The following is a 13,879-nucleotide window of genomic DNA, read 5'->3' on the forward strand; positions in this document are numbered from 1 at the left end:
CCAACTGCCTGACCCCAAAATCAATGTTTTTGATCTATAGAATAAAAATTGAAAAGGACATAAGAGATTTTAATCACTGACACAAATCTATCACAGTCAAATTTAATGGGTAAAATACATTAGGGACAAAAAGCAACTACAAAATCCAAGAAAATATAATTTAAGGGATGTACTGGTAACACTTTTTTAAGTAAATAAGACTAAAATAGCAAGCCCAATAATTTCTGGTATGACAAAAAGATAGAATCTTTCTACTTCAGTATTAGAAAAGGATTCTCAGCAGGGGAGGTGATAGCCTGCACTATTCTGCTCAGTTCAAACCACCACTGCAGCCGAAACCGGTTTGGCTTAGTGTTAAGAGCACCAGTCTGCGGACTGAAGGGTCCCAGGTTCGATTCCGGTCAAGGGCATGTACCTTGGATTCGGGCACATCCCTAGTGGGGGGTGTGCAAGAGGCAGCTGATCAATGATTCTCTCTCATTGATGTTTCTAACTCTCTATCCCTCTCTCTTCCTCTCTGTCAAAAATCAATAAAACATGTTTAAAAAATATATAAAATAAAATAATAAAAAAATAAAAAGAAACCATCACTGCAATCATTTCTGCAGCTCAAGGCATCACATTTTAAAGAAAAGAGGACAGCCCAGCCAGCAGCATGGTTCAGTGGTTGAGCGTCAACCTATGAACCAGGAGGGCATGTAAAGAAGAATAAGGCATGGTCCCTATCGTCTGAATTAGCTACTCATTTTAACTTTGATTCCTGGTCAGGGCACATGCCCAGGTTGCAGGCTTGATCCCTAGTGTGGGGTGTGCAGGAGGCAGCCAATCAATGTTTCTCTCTCTCTCTCTCTCTCTCTCTCTCTCTCTCTCTCTCTCTCTCTCTCTCTCTCTCTCTCACCTTCCTCTCTGAAATCAATAAAAAAATAAAAAAATAAAAAGACAATGAGTAAATACATAGTGAGAGTCTAGAAAAGTTGTCAAAATAGTGAAATGAGAAGCATTTGAGATCTTGCTCCCTGGTACATGTTGCCAGTTTGACTAAAATAAATTCATTAAAATTCTCCAAAAAAAACAAACAAAAAAAATAGTGAAATGATTTAGAATATCATAGGAAATCCAGTTAAAGAAACCTGAGCTATTTATCCAAAAGATGACAAGACTCAAGATGTGACAGCTATCTTTAACTATAAAAAGGGATGTCCTGTGCTACCAAGATGCAGTAGCAGAACTGGGACTGGAGACTACAGGGAAACAGATTTTGGCTTTACACACAGAAAAACTTATTGGAAATTAGACCTATCTAAAAATGAAACAGGTCACCTCTGGGCATAGTTTTACACTTTCTATGTCAGTTTATCACTCCTTCAAGACAAAAGTAGACAATCAGTTGACTGAAATATTAGACAAGAGACTGAAACAGAGAACCATAAATTATCTTAGATTCCTCAGTCCTATAATTCTTTGAAATATGAATGCATGAGTGTACTTTTCAAAACAAGTATTTTACAAAGATAGGTAGTACGTTGTTTTGTTTACAAGAAAAAAGGGAAACTTTCTATCATATCTACTGATGCATGGCCTCTCCATTACGAAATTAAAAGCTTACAAGGATGTGCTTTATGGATCACACTGAAGTCAAATTTCTCTGAAAAACATTATTAGAATCAGATGAGATGAATTGATATCTAAGAGATTAGGTATAATTCTGTTTCCATACATTGGAATACAACAAAATCCTCAATTCAATAATATAATCCAGATATTGTAATGAGAGTTATATAAACACCAAAATCAGGACTCCTATGCTTTGATACTGGAGATCTACCATAATTTCATCCCCTCCTGCGTAGATTGCACAGGACAGTGTAGATTCCTGGGATTTGGTAAGGAGAATGTGCCTAGACATGGGCAGGGGCTCTTCCTGGAGTTAAGTTGGATGTGAGTGGACTTCCTATGGACAATCTCCAGCAGTGTATTTTCTGATATTTAAAAATCTCTAGCCTGCTTTTAGCTTTGATGGTGTTTTTTGAATGTATAAGGAAAGTGTAAGTTTTAGGTGGAAGGGCTAAATTATGTTTTTTAAAATATATTGTTGATTTCAGAGGAAGGGAAAGGGAAAGATAGAAACATCAATAAGAGAGAGAACCATTGATCAGCTGCCTCCTGCATGCCCCTACTGGGTATTGAGACCACAACCCTGGCATGTGCCCTTGACTGGAATCGAACTTCCTCCAGTCCCTAGGCCGACATTCTATCCATTGAGCCATACCAGCTAGGGCATTTTTTTTTTTTTTTTAATTGAGAGCTAAGCCGGCCGGAGGTCCTGGTTTGATTCCTGATCAGGGCACATGCCCCGGTTTTGGGCTCGGTCCTCACTGTGGGGCATGAAGGAGGAAACCGATCAATAATTCTCTTTCATTATTGATGTTTCTATCTCTCCCTCTCCCTTCTTCTCCAAAATCAATAAAAATATATTTTAAAAAATAAATAAAAATTGAGAGCTCAATTGCAATGGTTTTCTCTTTTCTCTTAGCACTAAAAAGGGGTGGTTTACCAATATCCAGAGGCAGTGTGACTCAATTGCTCAAAATCTGAAATCAGACCCGGGTTCAAATTTCAGCTTGGGCAGCATGATTTGTGGCAATGTAATGACTAGCAAATTACTCAACTTAATCAAGCCTGTTTCCTCACCTGTAAAATGGGGCTAACAAAACTATCCACCTCAGCCATAGCCAGTTTGGGTCAGTGGATAGGTCAGCCTGCGGACTGAAAGGTCCTGGGTTCGATTCCAGTCAAGGGGAAATGACCAGGTTGTGGGCTCAATCCCCAGAATGGGGCTTGCAGGAGGTAGCCCATCAATGATTCTCTCTCATCATTGATGTTTCTATCTCTCTCTTCCTCTCTTTTCCTCTCTGAAATCATTAAAAAATATATTTAAAAAACAAAACAACTATCCAGCTCATAGGCCTGATGAAAAAAACACACCAAACCTTAATATTAGCTATTGCTATTTTACCTAAATGATTTTCTAAACTTTCAAGTTTACCCTACAAATCTCACTAGTAGCACTCAAAAATAACAATCCACTATTAAAATTATGTAAGTCGTCTTGTACAAGGATGTTGAAAAAGGAGTTTCCTGACATTAACTTTTTCAGATATTATGCTTTACACAGGAATAAAAATAGAACTGGAATTAGAACTGGAACATATTTGTAAATTCTAGACTCGGTACTTTAATAATAGAACCAAGCATCAAATGTCACAATAATAAGAACATTGTGAATTCTATTAATAGTGTCTATGTTCTTACACACTCCACAATCATTAATTAAGACCTATTGTGCAATCTGGGGCAGTAAAAATGATGAAGAACTTACACTAAGACCAGGTCCGAATCGCTTTTAGGTGTACTTGTCCTGACAACCCTATGAACTAGATAGATACCACATTATGGCCACTTTAAAGGATGAAGACACTTAGGCCAAGATAGATTAACTTAACTTGCCCAAGATCACACAACTAGTTAAATGGATGGAGGCTCAAAAGTTCGCTAGCGTTTATCCTCTGACTACACTGATCAAGTCAGATTAGTTGGATTTTTTTTTCCCCCTTAACACGTGCAGCCTGGTTTCTTTGGGAGAGAGGGAGACAGCCTACAACTGCTTCCAAGGGCTGGTTTCCCTCCCAATCCATGGTTACATTCTAACAGTCTTCTGAGGAACCACAATGTAACCACAGAAGAAAGCCGGCTCTCTCCATCAGAAACAAAGAAAACAAGACAGTATTCGCAGGACGTTTCCATGTGAAAGTGGGTCGTCCCCGCAGAATACGGCTGACCCCACCGGTCACAACCACGCAGGCGGTCATGGAGCTGCTGAACCCACACCGGCAGGCGAGCGGTCCTTTCAAAACCCCTCCAGAGATGACAGTTTTGCCCATCAGCACGTTTCTTGCAGACAGGACACAACTGAACTTGCATAAACACTTAGTCATTAGTAAGCGGCTGAAGTTACAAGTCACCACCTAGTTCGCAAAATCAAATCCGCAGCGACATTCCTAATTCCGAAATTAACAAATTCCGAAAGAAACAACAAAAAAGGCGGGGGTGACATTTGGTGTCCGTAACCAAACGTGAAGGCACCTAAGGGCCCAACAAGCGGAAGTAAAACGAAAGGGGAAAAACTAGCCCCAGAATGGGGACTCCACCACCTGCGCAGCCGGTGGGTCGCTGGGGACTTTTTGGGGCCCTTCCCCGCCACTCCCCACAGCCTGTATCTTCCAGTCTACGGGCTGCCAGGACCCCGGGCGGCCCCCAGGGCGAATTCGAGAGGGCCACTCCGAGGCGGAGGGGACAGGCCTGAGATCGGTGAGCCCCGCGCCGGGAGAGCCCGCGGCGGCCGAGTCCCCGGGGCCCGGAGGGGCCAGGGCCCGGCGCCGCCTCCCGCCCCCGGGGCCGCACCTGCAGCGTGGTGATGTGCTTGTCGTTGAACTTGTTCTCGCAGTAGCGCAGCACCAGCGACGTCTTCCCCACGCAGCCTTCCCCCAGCAGCACCACCTTGAACGAGTAGGCTCGGCCCGCCGCCGCCCCGCCGCCGGCCGCAGCCATCCTGTCCGCTCCCCGGCCCCCGGGCCCTAGAGCTGCGCCGAGCTCCGCCGCCGCCGCCGCGGCGCCCTCACAGCCCCGGGCCGCAGGCCCCTCCGCGCCGGCCCGCCCCGGGCGCCGTCTCCTAGCCCGTCTCCTGCGGCGAGGCCTGGAGGGGCCGAGGGAAAGTCCGGGAATGAAGGGCCCCTGCCACCACGTCAGGCACCAGACGCAAGGAGAAGAGCGCTCCCTCTCCGCCTCCCTCTAATGGCGTCTCCTTCCTCCTACGTCACACCCCGGGTCACGTGACCGCGCGGCCCGGGCGGCGCCAGAACTCGGCCCCAGGAGGACGCGCCGGGGTGGGCGGGGCTTCTGGCCGCCTCCCGGGGTGGGCGGGGCCGGCGGGGGAGGCGGGGCTGAGGTGCTGTCTGTGCAGAGCCGGGCTGTCTGCGGGTCACGCCAGTCTGCCTTTCATGGGAACTGGGGGAGCCAGGAGTGAGTTTAGGTGGAATGCTGAAGTGCAGGACGTTGTCGTTCTTTTTTTTAAAAAAACAAAACATATATATTTTTTAAATATATTTTATTGATTTTTTACAGAGAGGAAGGGAGAGGGATAGAGAGCTAGAAACATCAATGACAGAGAAACATTGACCACCTGCCTCCACTGGGGATGTGCCCGCAACCAAGGTACATGCCCTTGACCGGAATCGAACCCGGGACCCTTGAGTCCGCAGGCCGACGCTCTATCCACTGAGCCAATATTTCTTTATTGATTTCAGAAAGGAAGGGAGAGAGAGAAAAACATCAATGATGAAAGAGAATCACTGACTGGCTGCCTCATGCACACCCCCCCTACCAGGGATCGAGCCCATAATCCAGGTATGTGCCCCTGGCCTGAATCGAACCCGGGACCCTTCAGTCCGCAGGCCAATGTTCTATCCACTGAGCCAAACCGGCCAGGGCAGACCTTGTCCAAAGCTAACTCGCCGGAAGCCAAACTGCCAAGGTGCCCTTCAGTATCTTAACAGTTTCTGTGGGACTCCAGAGCATAACGATTGGATTTCTCTTAGTTCCCCAGGCCGCCAAGTCTCCTCACTTTCAGGTCTCAGTTTAAACCAGAAAGGCTTCCCAGACCACCCATCCTTCTCCCTCTGACCTTCCTCTTCCCCTCTCCTCCCCCCACCCCACAGGTTAGGTATTTCATAACACAGATGCACCTTCTTCAGCAGTGTCTGCCACACTTCATGGAAATTACTTTGCCGAGTGTTTGTCTGCCCTTGTCAGGCTGCAAATGTGTTAAGGACAAGAACTGTGGAAGACATGCCCACTTTTGAATTTCTGACTCAAGAGTACCAAGCACATACTTGGCATTTTATAAATATTTGGGTGCTTGGTGATGGCTTATTTTTCTTCATCTGCCTCCCCTTTCTTTCATGAAATACACTCTTTCAAGAAACCATACTGGTGTTTCTGAAAACTTGCAACTAGAAATCTGGTGTCGGTTAGGTAAACATTCCCCTACACACACACCCACACCCACCCACCCACCCACACACACACACACACACACACACTCCTTTTCCACTTTAAACCAGATAGTCCATTCAGTCATTCAAATTTTTGAAGATATCCACCATGTGCCAGGCCCGGTGCTGAACAAGATACACATTTTAGCAGGGAAGGTAGACACAGACAATTATACAATAAGTTGCTTTCTTCTTGATAAAACGGTCCAGAATAATTTGCAAACTCATATGGGGACACAACTGGAGTAACTTAGGCAAGAAGGGAGAAGAGGTTCAAAGCAGGCAGAACAGTATGTCCAACAGCCTTGAGGTAGGAAGGAACAAGCATTTAAAGTTAAGCAATACAAGAATGCAGAGAGGAAGGGAAAACACATCAGATAAGGAAGGCAAAGAAGCCAGGGGTCAATACTGAGAGGGCCTTTTAGCAAATGAAGAGTTTTAATCAAGGGGGCTGACAATTATATTTGACTTTTAAAAGATCACTCTGACTGGACTGTAATTTGGAAAATGGATTAAGAAGGATAATATTACTTAGACTTATTTAGAGTAATTATGTCTTTTATTAATATCCGCATGATGATATCGGATGATACATTCTCTACTTCTATCTGTATTCATCCTTTCAGGGCCTCTGCATATTCATGAATACTTTCAGAATTAGAAAGAGACTTTGTTTTGAAGGGACACCTTCTACTATCCCTTCTGAATTCTTATTCATATTGCACTGGAATCTGTCTCCACCTATAATTAATTGTTCCTAATTCAACCTACACACTCTGTATCTAATCTCTATTCTTAATGAAATATCTCCATATGTATGAAGAAAGCTATGTGATCCTCCTTTAAGCCTTCCCTTTTAGTAAATTCTTTCAACCACTGTTCAAATGATATGGATCCCAGATCATTTAATAGTTTGATTCTTTTTTTAAAAAAAATAAATCTTTATTGTTCAGATTATTACAAATGTGTTCCTCTTCCCCCCCTCAAATGCTCCCCTCCACCAGGTTCCCACCCCACCCTCTGTCCTTTCCCCAACCCCCATTTTCCTCATCCATAGGTGCACAGTTTTTGTTCAGTCTCTTCCCGCACCCCCACTCCCCTTCCATACCTCTGATTGTATTATATTCACCAGTTATTGTTCATCAGATTTTTTAATTCCCTTGGTTTTTAGATTCACTTGTTGATAGTTACATATTTGTTGTTCATAATTTTTATCTTTATCTTCTTCCTCTTCCTAAATAACCCTCTCCAGCAATTCATATAATTCTGGTTTGGCAATGATGAACTCTTTTAGCTTTTTTTTATTGGTGAAGCTCTTTATCTGTCCTTCGATTCTGAGTGATAGCTTTGCTGGGTAGAGTATTTTTGGCTGTAGGTTTTTGCTATTCATCACCTTGAATATTTCTTGCCATTCCCGTCTGGCCTGCATGGTTTCTGTTGAGAAATCAGCTGACAATCATATGGGTGCTCCTTTATAGGTAACTACCTGCTTTTCTCTTGCTGCTTTTAGTATTCTCTCTTTGTCTTTTGCTCTTGGAATTTTAATTATGATGTGTCTTGTTGTGGTCCTCCTTGGATTCCTTTTGTTTGGGGTTCTGTGGGCTTCCTGGACTTGTAAGTCTAATTCTTTCACCAGGTAGGGGAAGTTTTCTGTCACTATTTCTTCCAATATTCTTTCGGTATCTTGATCTCTCTCTTCTTCTGGAATCCCCATAATTCTGATGTTGGTTCGCTTGAAATTGTCCCAGATAGTGTTCTTACACTATCTTCAACTTTCTGGATTCTCTTATCTTCTCGCTTCTGCAGAGGAGTGTCCTCTGGCTCTTTGTGTTCTAAATCTTTGTCTTGATTCTTGCGATCTTCCAGTCTGTTTTTAGGACTTTGTATAATATTTTTTATTTCAGACAATATTTCCTTTATTTCTAGTTGATTCCTTATTATTTCTAGTTGATCCCTTTTCATATCCTCATAGGTCTCATTTATTTTATTGGCCTTTTTTAGGATATTGTTGAATAACCTTACAATTGTAGTTTTGAACTCAATGTTCAATCTTTTCTTTTCCTCCATCTCCTTCCTTTGTGTTTTTTCTCTTGTCTGCATTTTAGTTGTTTCCCTGATTTGATGGAATAACTTTGTGTGCTAGGTGTTCTGGTAGAGCCCCGTAGCACAGCCTTCCCAGTTACCTGCGGTGGTCAGTCTTGGTGTAGCCCTTTGTGGGCTGTGTGTGCAGTCTTGTTATTAAGCCTTGCTTATTGTTGGTATCACTGGGAAGCGTTGATCTCCAAGCCAATAGGCTGTGAGGATCAGCAGTGTCTCAGCTAGGAGGGCTTCTGTACTCTGCTTGGATGGGGCGGGGTCTCGGGGTGGCGCAGACAATCTTTGGTTCCCTGTCAGTCTCACCTTAGAAAAGACCTGTTCTCGGAGAGTTTCGGAAGATTGGTTGCAGGCGCGCGCACCTCTTTGGTAAAGGCACAGACAAGCTTTGGTTTCTGGCCAGTCCCTCCTTAGAGAAAGCCAGCCTCTGGGATAGCTTCTGTGCTCAGCTACAGATGGGGTGGAGTCTTTGGTTGGTGCAGACAAACTTTGTTTTCCCTTCCACTCCTCCCCAAGTCCCGCAGTAATGGCCTCTGGCTTTACACACCTCCGAGAGATCTCTGCCCACTGCCTGACAGTCTGGCCTCTCCCTGTCTGGGGCGTCTATCAGAGCAATAGGCTGATTCTGTTTTCCTCTCGAACAAGAAAGCCAGCCAAGCATTAGCTGTCCGCTCTCTCTGCGCGCTGGGAGTAAGCCAGCAGCAATCTCGGTGTGGCCCTTCCTCTCTGTGCGCCAGTAGTAAGCCAGCGCCTTTTCGCGCACGCAGTTCTCCGTACGTTCACAGTTTCTGAGGTTCAGCACCTTCACAGTTCCTGAGGTTCAGCGTGCCTTCGCTCTCTTTCCCAGATGGCAGAGCCTCCTCTCAGCTAGCTGTCCGGCTCTTTAGGGCAATGCCTCCCTGTTTTCCAGTTCTAAATTCAAATTTGTTGTGGTAGGCTGCATTCGAGTGTCTAGCCTATGCTGCCATCTTGGTTTTTCTAATAGCTTGATTCTTATAGAACCTACATGCTGTACTTTGCACTTATCACTGAATCAAAAACAATTAAACTTTTTCATTGTAAAATAATTTTTTATAGATTAAATAGTCTTTCAGATTTAGCTTACATTGGGATTTAAGGAAAGTATTGCAAATGTTCATGGATTGTGCCTTTCTGGTGAAGCTCAGTTGATGGAGCATTGTTCCATGCACCAGGAGGTCGCTGGTTTGATTTCTAGTCAGGGTGGGTTGTACACTCCATCCCCAGTATGGGGTTGTACAGGAGTCAACCAATCGATGTTTTTATATTTCTCTTCCTCTCCATTTCTCTCTCTGAAATCAATAAAAACATTTTTTTTAAGTATCATTTTTAACAAATGTTCATGGATTGCAATATGTCAGTTTGGCCTAGTTTTGAGCAGAGTGCGTAAATATAGACGTAAGTTGTGGCAGGTTGATAATGCCCACTCCACTCCCCGTGCCAAAGATATCAAGTCTTACATCTGGTGCCCAGAGATGTTATCTTATTAGGAAAAGGGTCTTTTCTGATATGATTAAATGAATGATTTTGATATAGGGAGATTATCTTGGATTATCTGGGTGGCTGCTGCATGCGATCACAAATATTCTCATAAGAAGAAATTAAAAGGAGATCACACACACACACACACACACGAAAAGCAATGTGACCATGCAGGCAGAAATTAAATGATGCTGACAGCCACCAGAAGCTGGAAGAGACAAGGATTAGATTTCCCCCTAAAGTTTCTGGGGGGAGTGCAGCCCTGCCAAAACATGAATTTCTGCCTAGTGAAACTTATTTTTGACTCCTGACCACCAGAACTGGAAGAGAATAAATGTGTGTTATTTTAAGTGAATAGATTTGTGATCATTTGTTACAGAACCAATAGGAAATGAATGCATAAGTATATATTCAAGTACCCTACATGAGTCCAAGTGTTGAAAGACATTCAGGCTACTTCTGGGATAGATTCTGTGCTCTTGAGAACTTAGATCAGCTGTGGAATCAACTGTGATTGTTCTGTATAAACTTGATAGAGGATGCCACAGATAGAGGAGTTCACTGCTCTGAGCTCCTTTCATAGAAATTGCGAAAATATGAGGACTCCTTGGTGAATCGATAGCAAGATTCCTTTTTGATGAGGGTTGAGGCATGATATAACTCCTTTGTACTAAAAGCAAGCCTCTCTCCTACCCCCAACCTCCTACCCCACCCAAAAAACCCGAAGCATAATTATACAGGTGAAATCAAGTTAACTATGAACATCTAGCACAGTATCAAATGGGAAAAGTTGCCACAGAAAGATAATGTGTAGCTCTAATAGTTTCTGTAAAACAAGCAAAGTAAGCCCATAAATTTTGTGGTTGTTATAAGTTTGGGCTTTTCAAAATATATTTTTTCATTGATATCAGAGAGGAAGGGAGAGGGAGAGACAGAAACGTCAATGGCTTGCCTCCTGCACACCCCGCAATGAGGATTGAGCCTGCAACCGAGGTATGTGCCTGACTGGGAACCATGAGATCCTGTTTCATAGGTCAATGCTATGGATTACTTTTAATGTATGTAAGTCTTAGTTTGTTTTAAGTCCAACTTTTTAAAAAATATATATTTTTTTGATTTTTTACAGAGAGGAAGGGAGAGGGATAGAGAGTTAGAAACATCGATGAGAGAGAAACATCAATCAACTGTCTCCTGCACACCCCCTACTGGGGATGTGCCTGCAACCAAGGTACATGCCCTTCACTGGAATCAAACCTGGGACCCTTCAGTCCACAGGCCAATACTCTATTCATTGAGCCAAACCGGTTTCGCCTGTTGTTGTTTTTTAAGTCCAACTTTTTTCTGACCCCTCCTTTCTCTCCATTTTCTTATACCATTTTTGTGAATTAAGACCAACATCATTGTCTCCAGTATGATTATCTGGGGCCCTCAGTTGTTGAATTTTGATGAATTTCCAGCACTAAGGAGTTATGTAATGCTATTTGTTCATTTGGGAGGGATGGTGGTTGTCAATGGCCTTTTATACATTTTTGGTTCATTCATTCATTCATTCATTCATCATTGAGCACATTTTTATTAAGATTTACTACATGGCTGCCTGGCTGGTGTGGCTCAGTGGTTGAGCATCAACCCATAAAAAGAAAGATTTACTCTATGCAAGACATTGCTCTAAAAAGTAATCTAATCAGGCACAACTTCTGTCCTTACAGTTTACAATTTAATGTGAGCCACAGATAATTAAAACAGTTACAATAAAGTATGGTTAATGATGTATAGGACATATATATGGAACTGTGAAACTACATGGGAATAGCAACTAAACCAGCTGTTCCAGAAAATAAGTCAGATCAAATAACACATTATTTTATCTTCAATTTTATTAACATTTCAGCAGATTTGACTCAGCTGATCACTCTGTTTTTCATGGAACACGTTTCTCCCTTGACTGCCAGGTAATCACAATCTACTTTTCTCGAGCTTCATTGGCTGCTTCTTCTCTATCTCTTTGCTGGCTTCTCCACCTGTTCCCAACTCTAAATGTTGGTGGGCTTCCAGATTCAGTTCTCCTGAATAAAACTCTCTCTTCCATCCTATGGCCTGCAATATCCTCTACATGTTAATGAAGCCTACATTTACATCTTTTACTTCTGATACCTTCCCTGAACACTAGATATGTATAAGCAACTCCCATTTAACATCTTGTGGTTTTTTTTTTCCATTAAATATCTTTACTCAACTGTCAAGCAGACAATTCAAACACAATATTTTAAAAGAGCCTGGCCATCATGGCTCAGTGGTTGAGTGTTGAATTATGAACCAGGAGGTCATGGGTCAATCCAGTGTCAGAGTATATGCCCAGGTTGAAGGCTGGATGCCCACTAAAGGGCATACAGGAAGCAGCTGATCAGTGATTCTCTCTCATCATTGATGTATCTATATCCCTCTCCCTTCCTCTTCGAAATCAATAAAATAAATAAATAAATAATAAAATAAATCCCTCGATTTCTCTCTGAAAGCTCCTCCCTGGGTTTTACATAGGAGAACTATTTAGTGAGATGGGAAAACCCAGAAAGTTCCTCCCTGGGTTTTCCCATCTCACTAAATAGTTCTACTATATATTTCTTCACTGAAAATAAAACCTAGCCCTTATCTTTTTATTTTCTCTCATTCCTCATATCCAATCCACTACCATGTCTAGTGAATTGTACTTTCAAAATAGATCTTTATTAAAAAATACATTTTTAATTGATTTTGAGAGGAAGTAAGGAGAGAGAGAAAGAAACATCAATGATGATCTGCTGCCTCCTGCATGTCCCACTCTGGGGATCGAGCCCACAACCTGGGCATGTGCCCTGGCCAGGAATCAAACTGTGACTTCCTGGTTAATAGGTCAACACTCAACCACTGAGCCACACTAGCTGTGCACTAACTGCTTTCTTATTACTGTTCATAATGGTCTTTGTCTTTAATCTTTTCGTATTTTAATTGAGATGTGTCTAGGTGTGGACTTAAGATTCTTTGCCTTTAATCTTTGGTATTTTAATTATGATGTGTCTTGGTGTAGGTTAATCTTGTTTGGGTCTCTATGCTTCCTGTATTTTATTTCTTCTTCCTTCAAAAGTTAGGGAAGGCCGAAACCGGTTTGGCTCAGTGGATAGAGCATCGGCCTGCAGACTGAAGGGTCCTAGGTTCGATTCTGGTCAAGGGCATGTACCTTGGTTGTGGGCACATCCCCAGTAGGGAAGTTTTCTGTCATTATTTTTTCAAATAGTTCTTTTAAATATATATATATTTTATTTATTTCAGAGAGGAAAGTAGAAGGAGAGAAATAGAAACATCAATGATGACAGAGAATCATTGATTGGCTGCCTTCTGCATGCATTCCACTATGGATGGAGCCTGAAACCATGTACCCAGACTGGGAAGTGAACAATGATCTCCTGATTCATAGATCAACATTCAACCACTGGGCCACACCCTCCAGGCTCAAGTAGGTTTTTAAATCCTTGCTCTCTGTTTTCTCCTTCAGACACCCCCATGTTTGTATGCTTGAAGTTGTCCCAGAAGCTCCTTCCACTATCCTCATTTATTAAAATTACTGGAGGTCTGGTGCACAAAATTCATGCATGAGGTGGAGCGGGTAGTGGTGTTCCTCAGCCCAGCCTGCATCCTCTCCAATCTGGGACCCCTCGAGGGATGTCTGACTGCCCATTTAAAGTAGAAACGGGCAGACGAACATCCCTCTCACAATCCAAGACTGCTGGCTCCCAACTGCTCTCCTGCCTGCCTTCCTGATTGCCCCTAACCACTTCTGCCTGCTAGCCTGATCATCCCCTAACCACTCCCATGCCAGCCTGATTGATGTCTAACTGCTCCCCTGCCAGCCTGTTTGCCCCCAATTTCCCTCCTCTGCCAGCCTGGTCACCCCCAACTGCCCTCTCCTGCTGGCCATCTTGTGGTGGCTATCTTATGTACACATTGGGGCAAGATCTTTGACCACATGGGGGCAACCCACCTTGTGTGTTGGAATGATGGTCAATCTGCATATTACTCTGTTATTAGATAGGATAAAGACCTGGTGCACAGGTGGGAGCCAGCTGGTTTGCCCTGAAGGGTGTACCAGATCAGGGTGGGGGTTTCCTTGGGGCATGGGACAGCTTGGATGAGGAGCTTGT

General features: G+C 43.3%; 1 protein-coding gene across 1 annotated transcript in view; it reads right to left on the reverse strand.

Moving 5' to 3' along the window:
• The window catches only part of RAB21 (RAB21, member RAS oncogene family), a 35,939-nt gene extending 31,046 nt beyond the window's left edge, over positions 1-4,893 (reverse strand). Inside the window, exon 1 of the mRNA XM_084878874.1 lies at positions 4,462-4,893. Within this exon, the coding sequence (XP_084735000.1) occupies positions 4,462-4,608 (147 nt within the window). The 5' untranslated portion in view covers positions 4,609-4,893. The remainder of the gene's footprint in view (positions 1-4,461) is intronic.
• Positions 4,894-13,879: the final 8,986 nt, after the last annotated feature.

The sequence above is a fragment of the Pipistrellus hanaki genome (assembly GCF_964339955.1).
Source record: "Pipistrellus hanaki genome assembly, chromosome: 3".
Taxonomy (NCBI): Eukaryota; Metazoa; Chordata; class Mammalia; order Chiroptera; family Vespertilionidae; genus Pipistrellus; species Pipistrellus hanaki.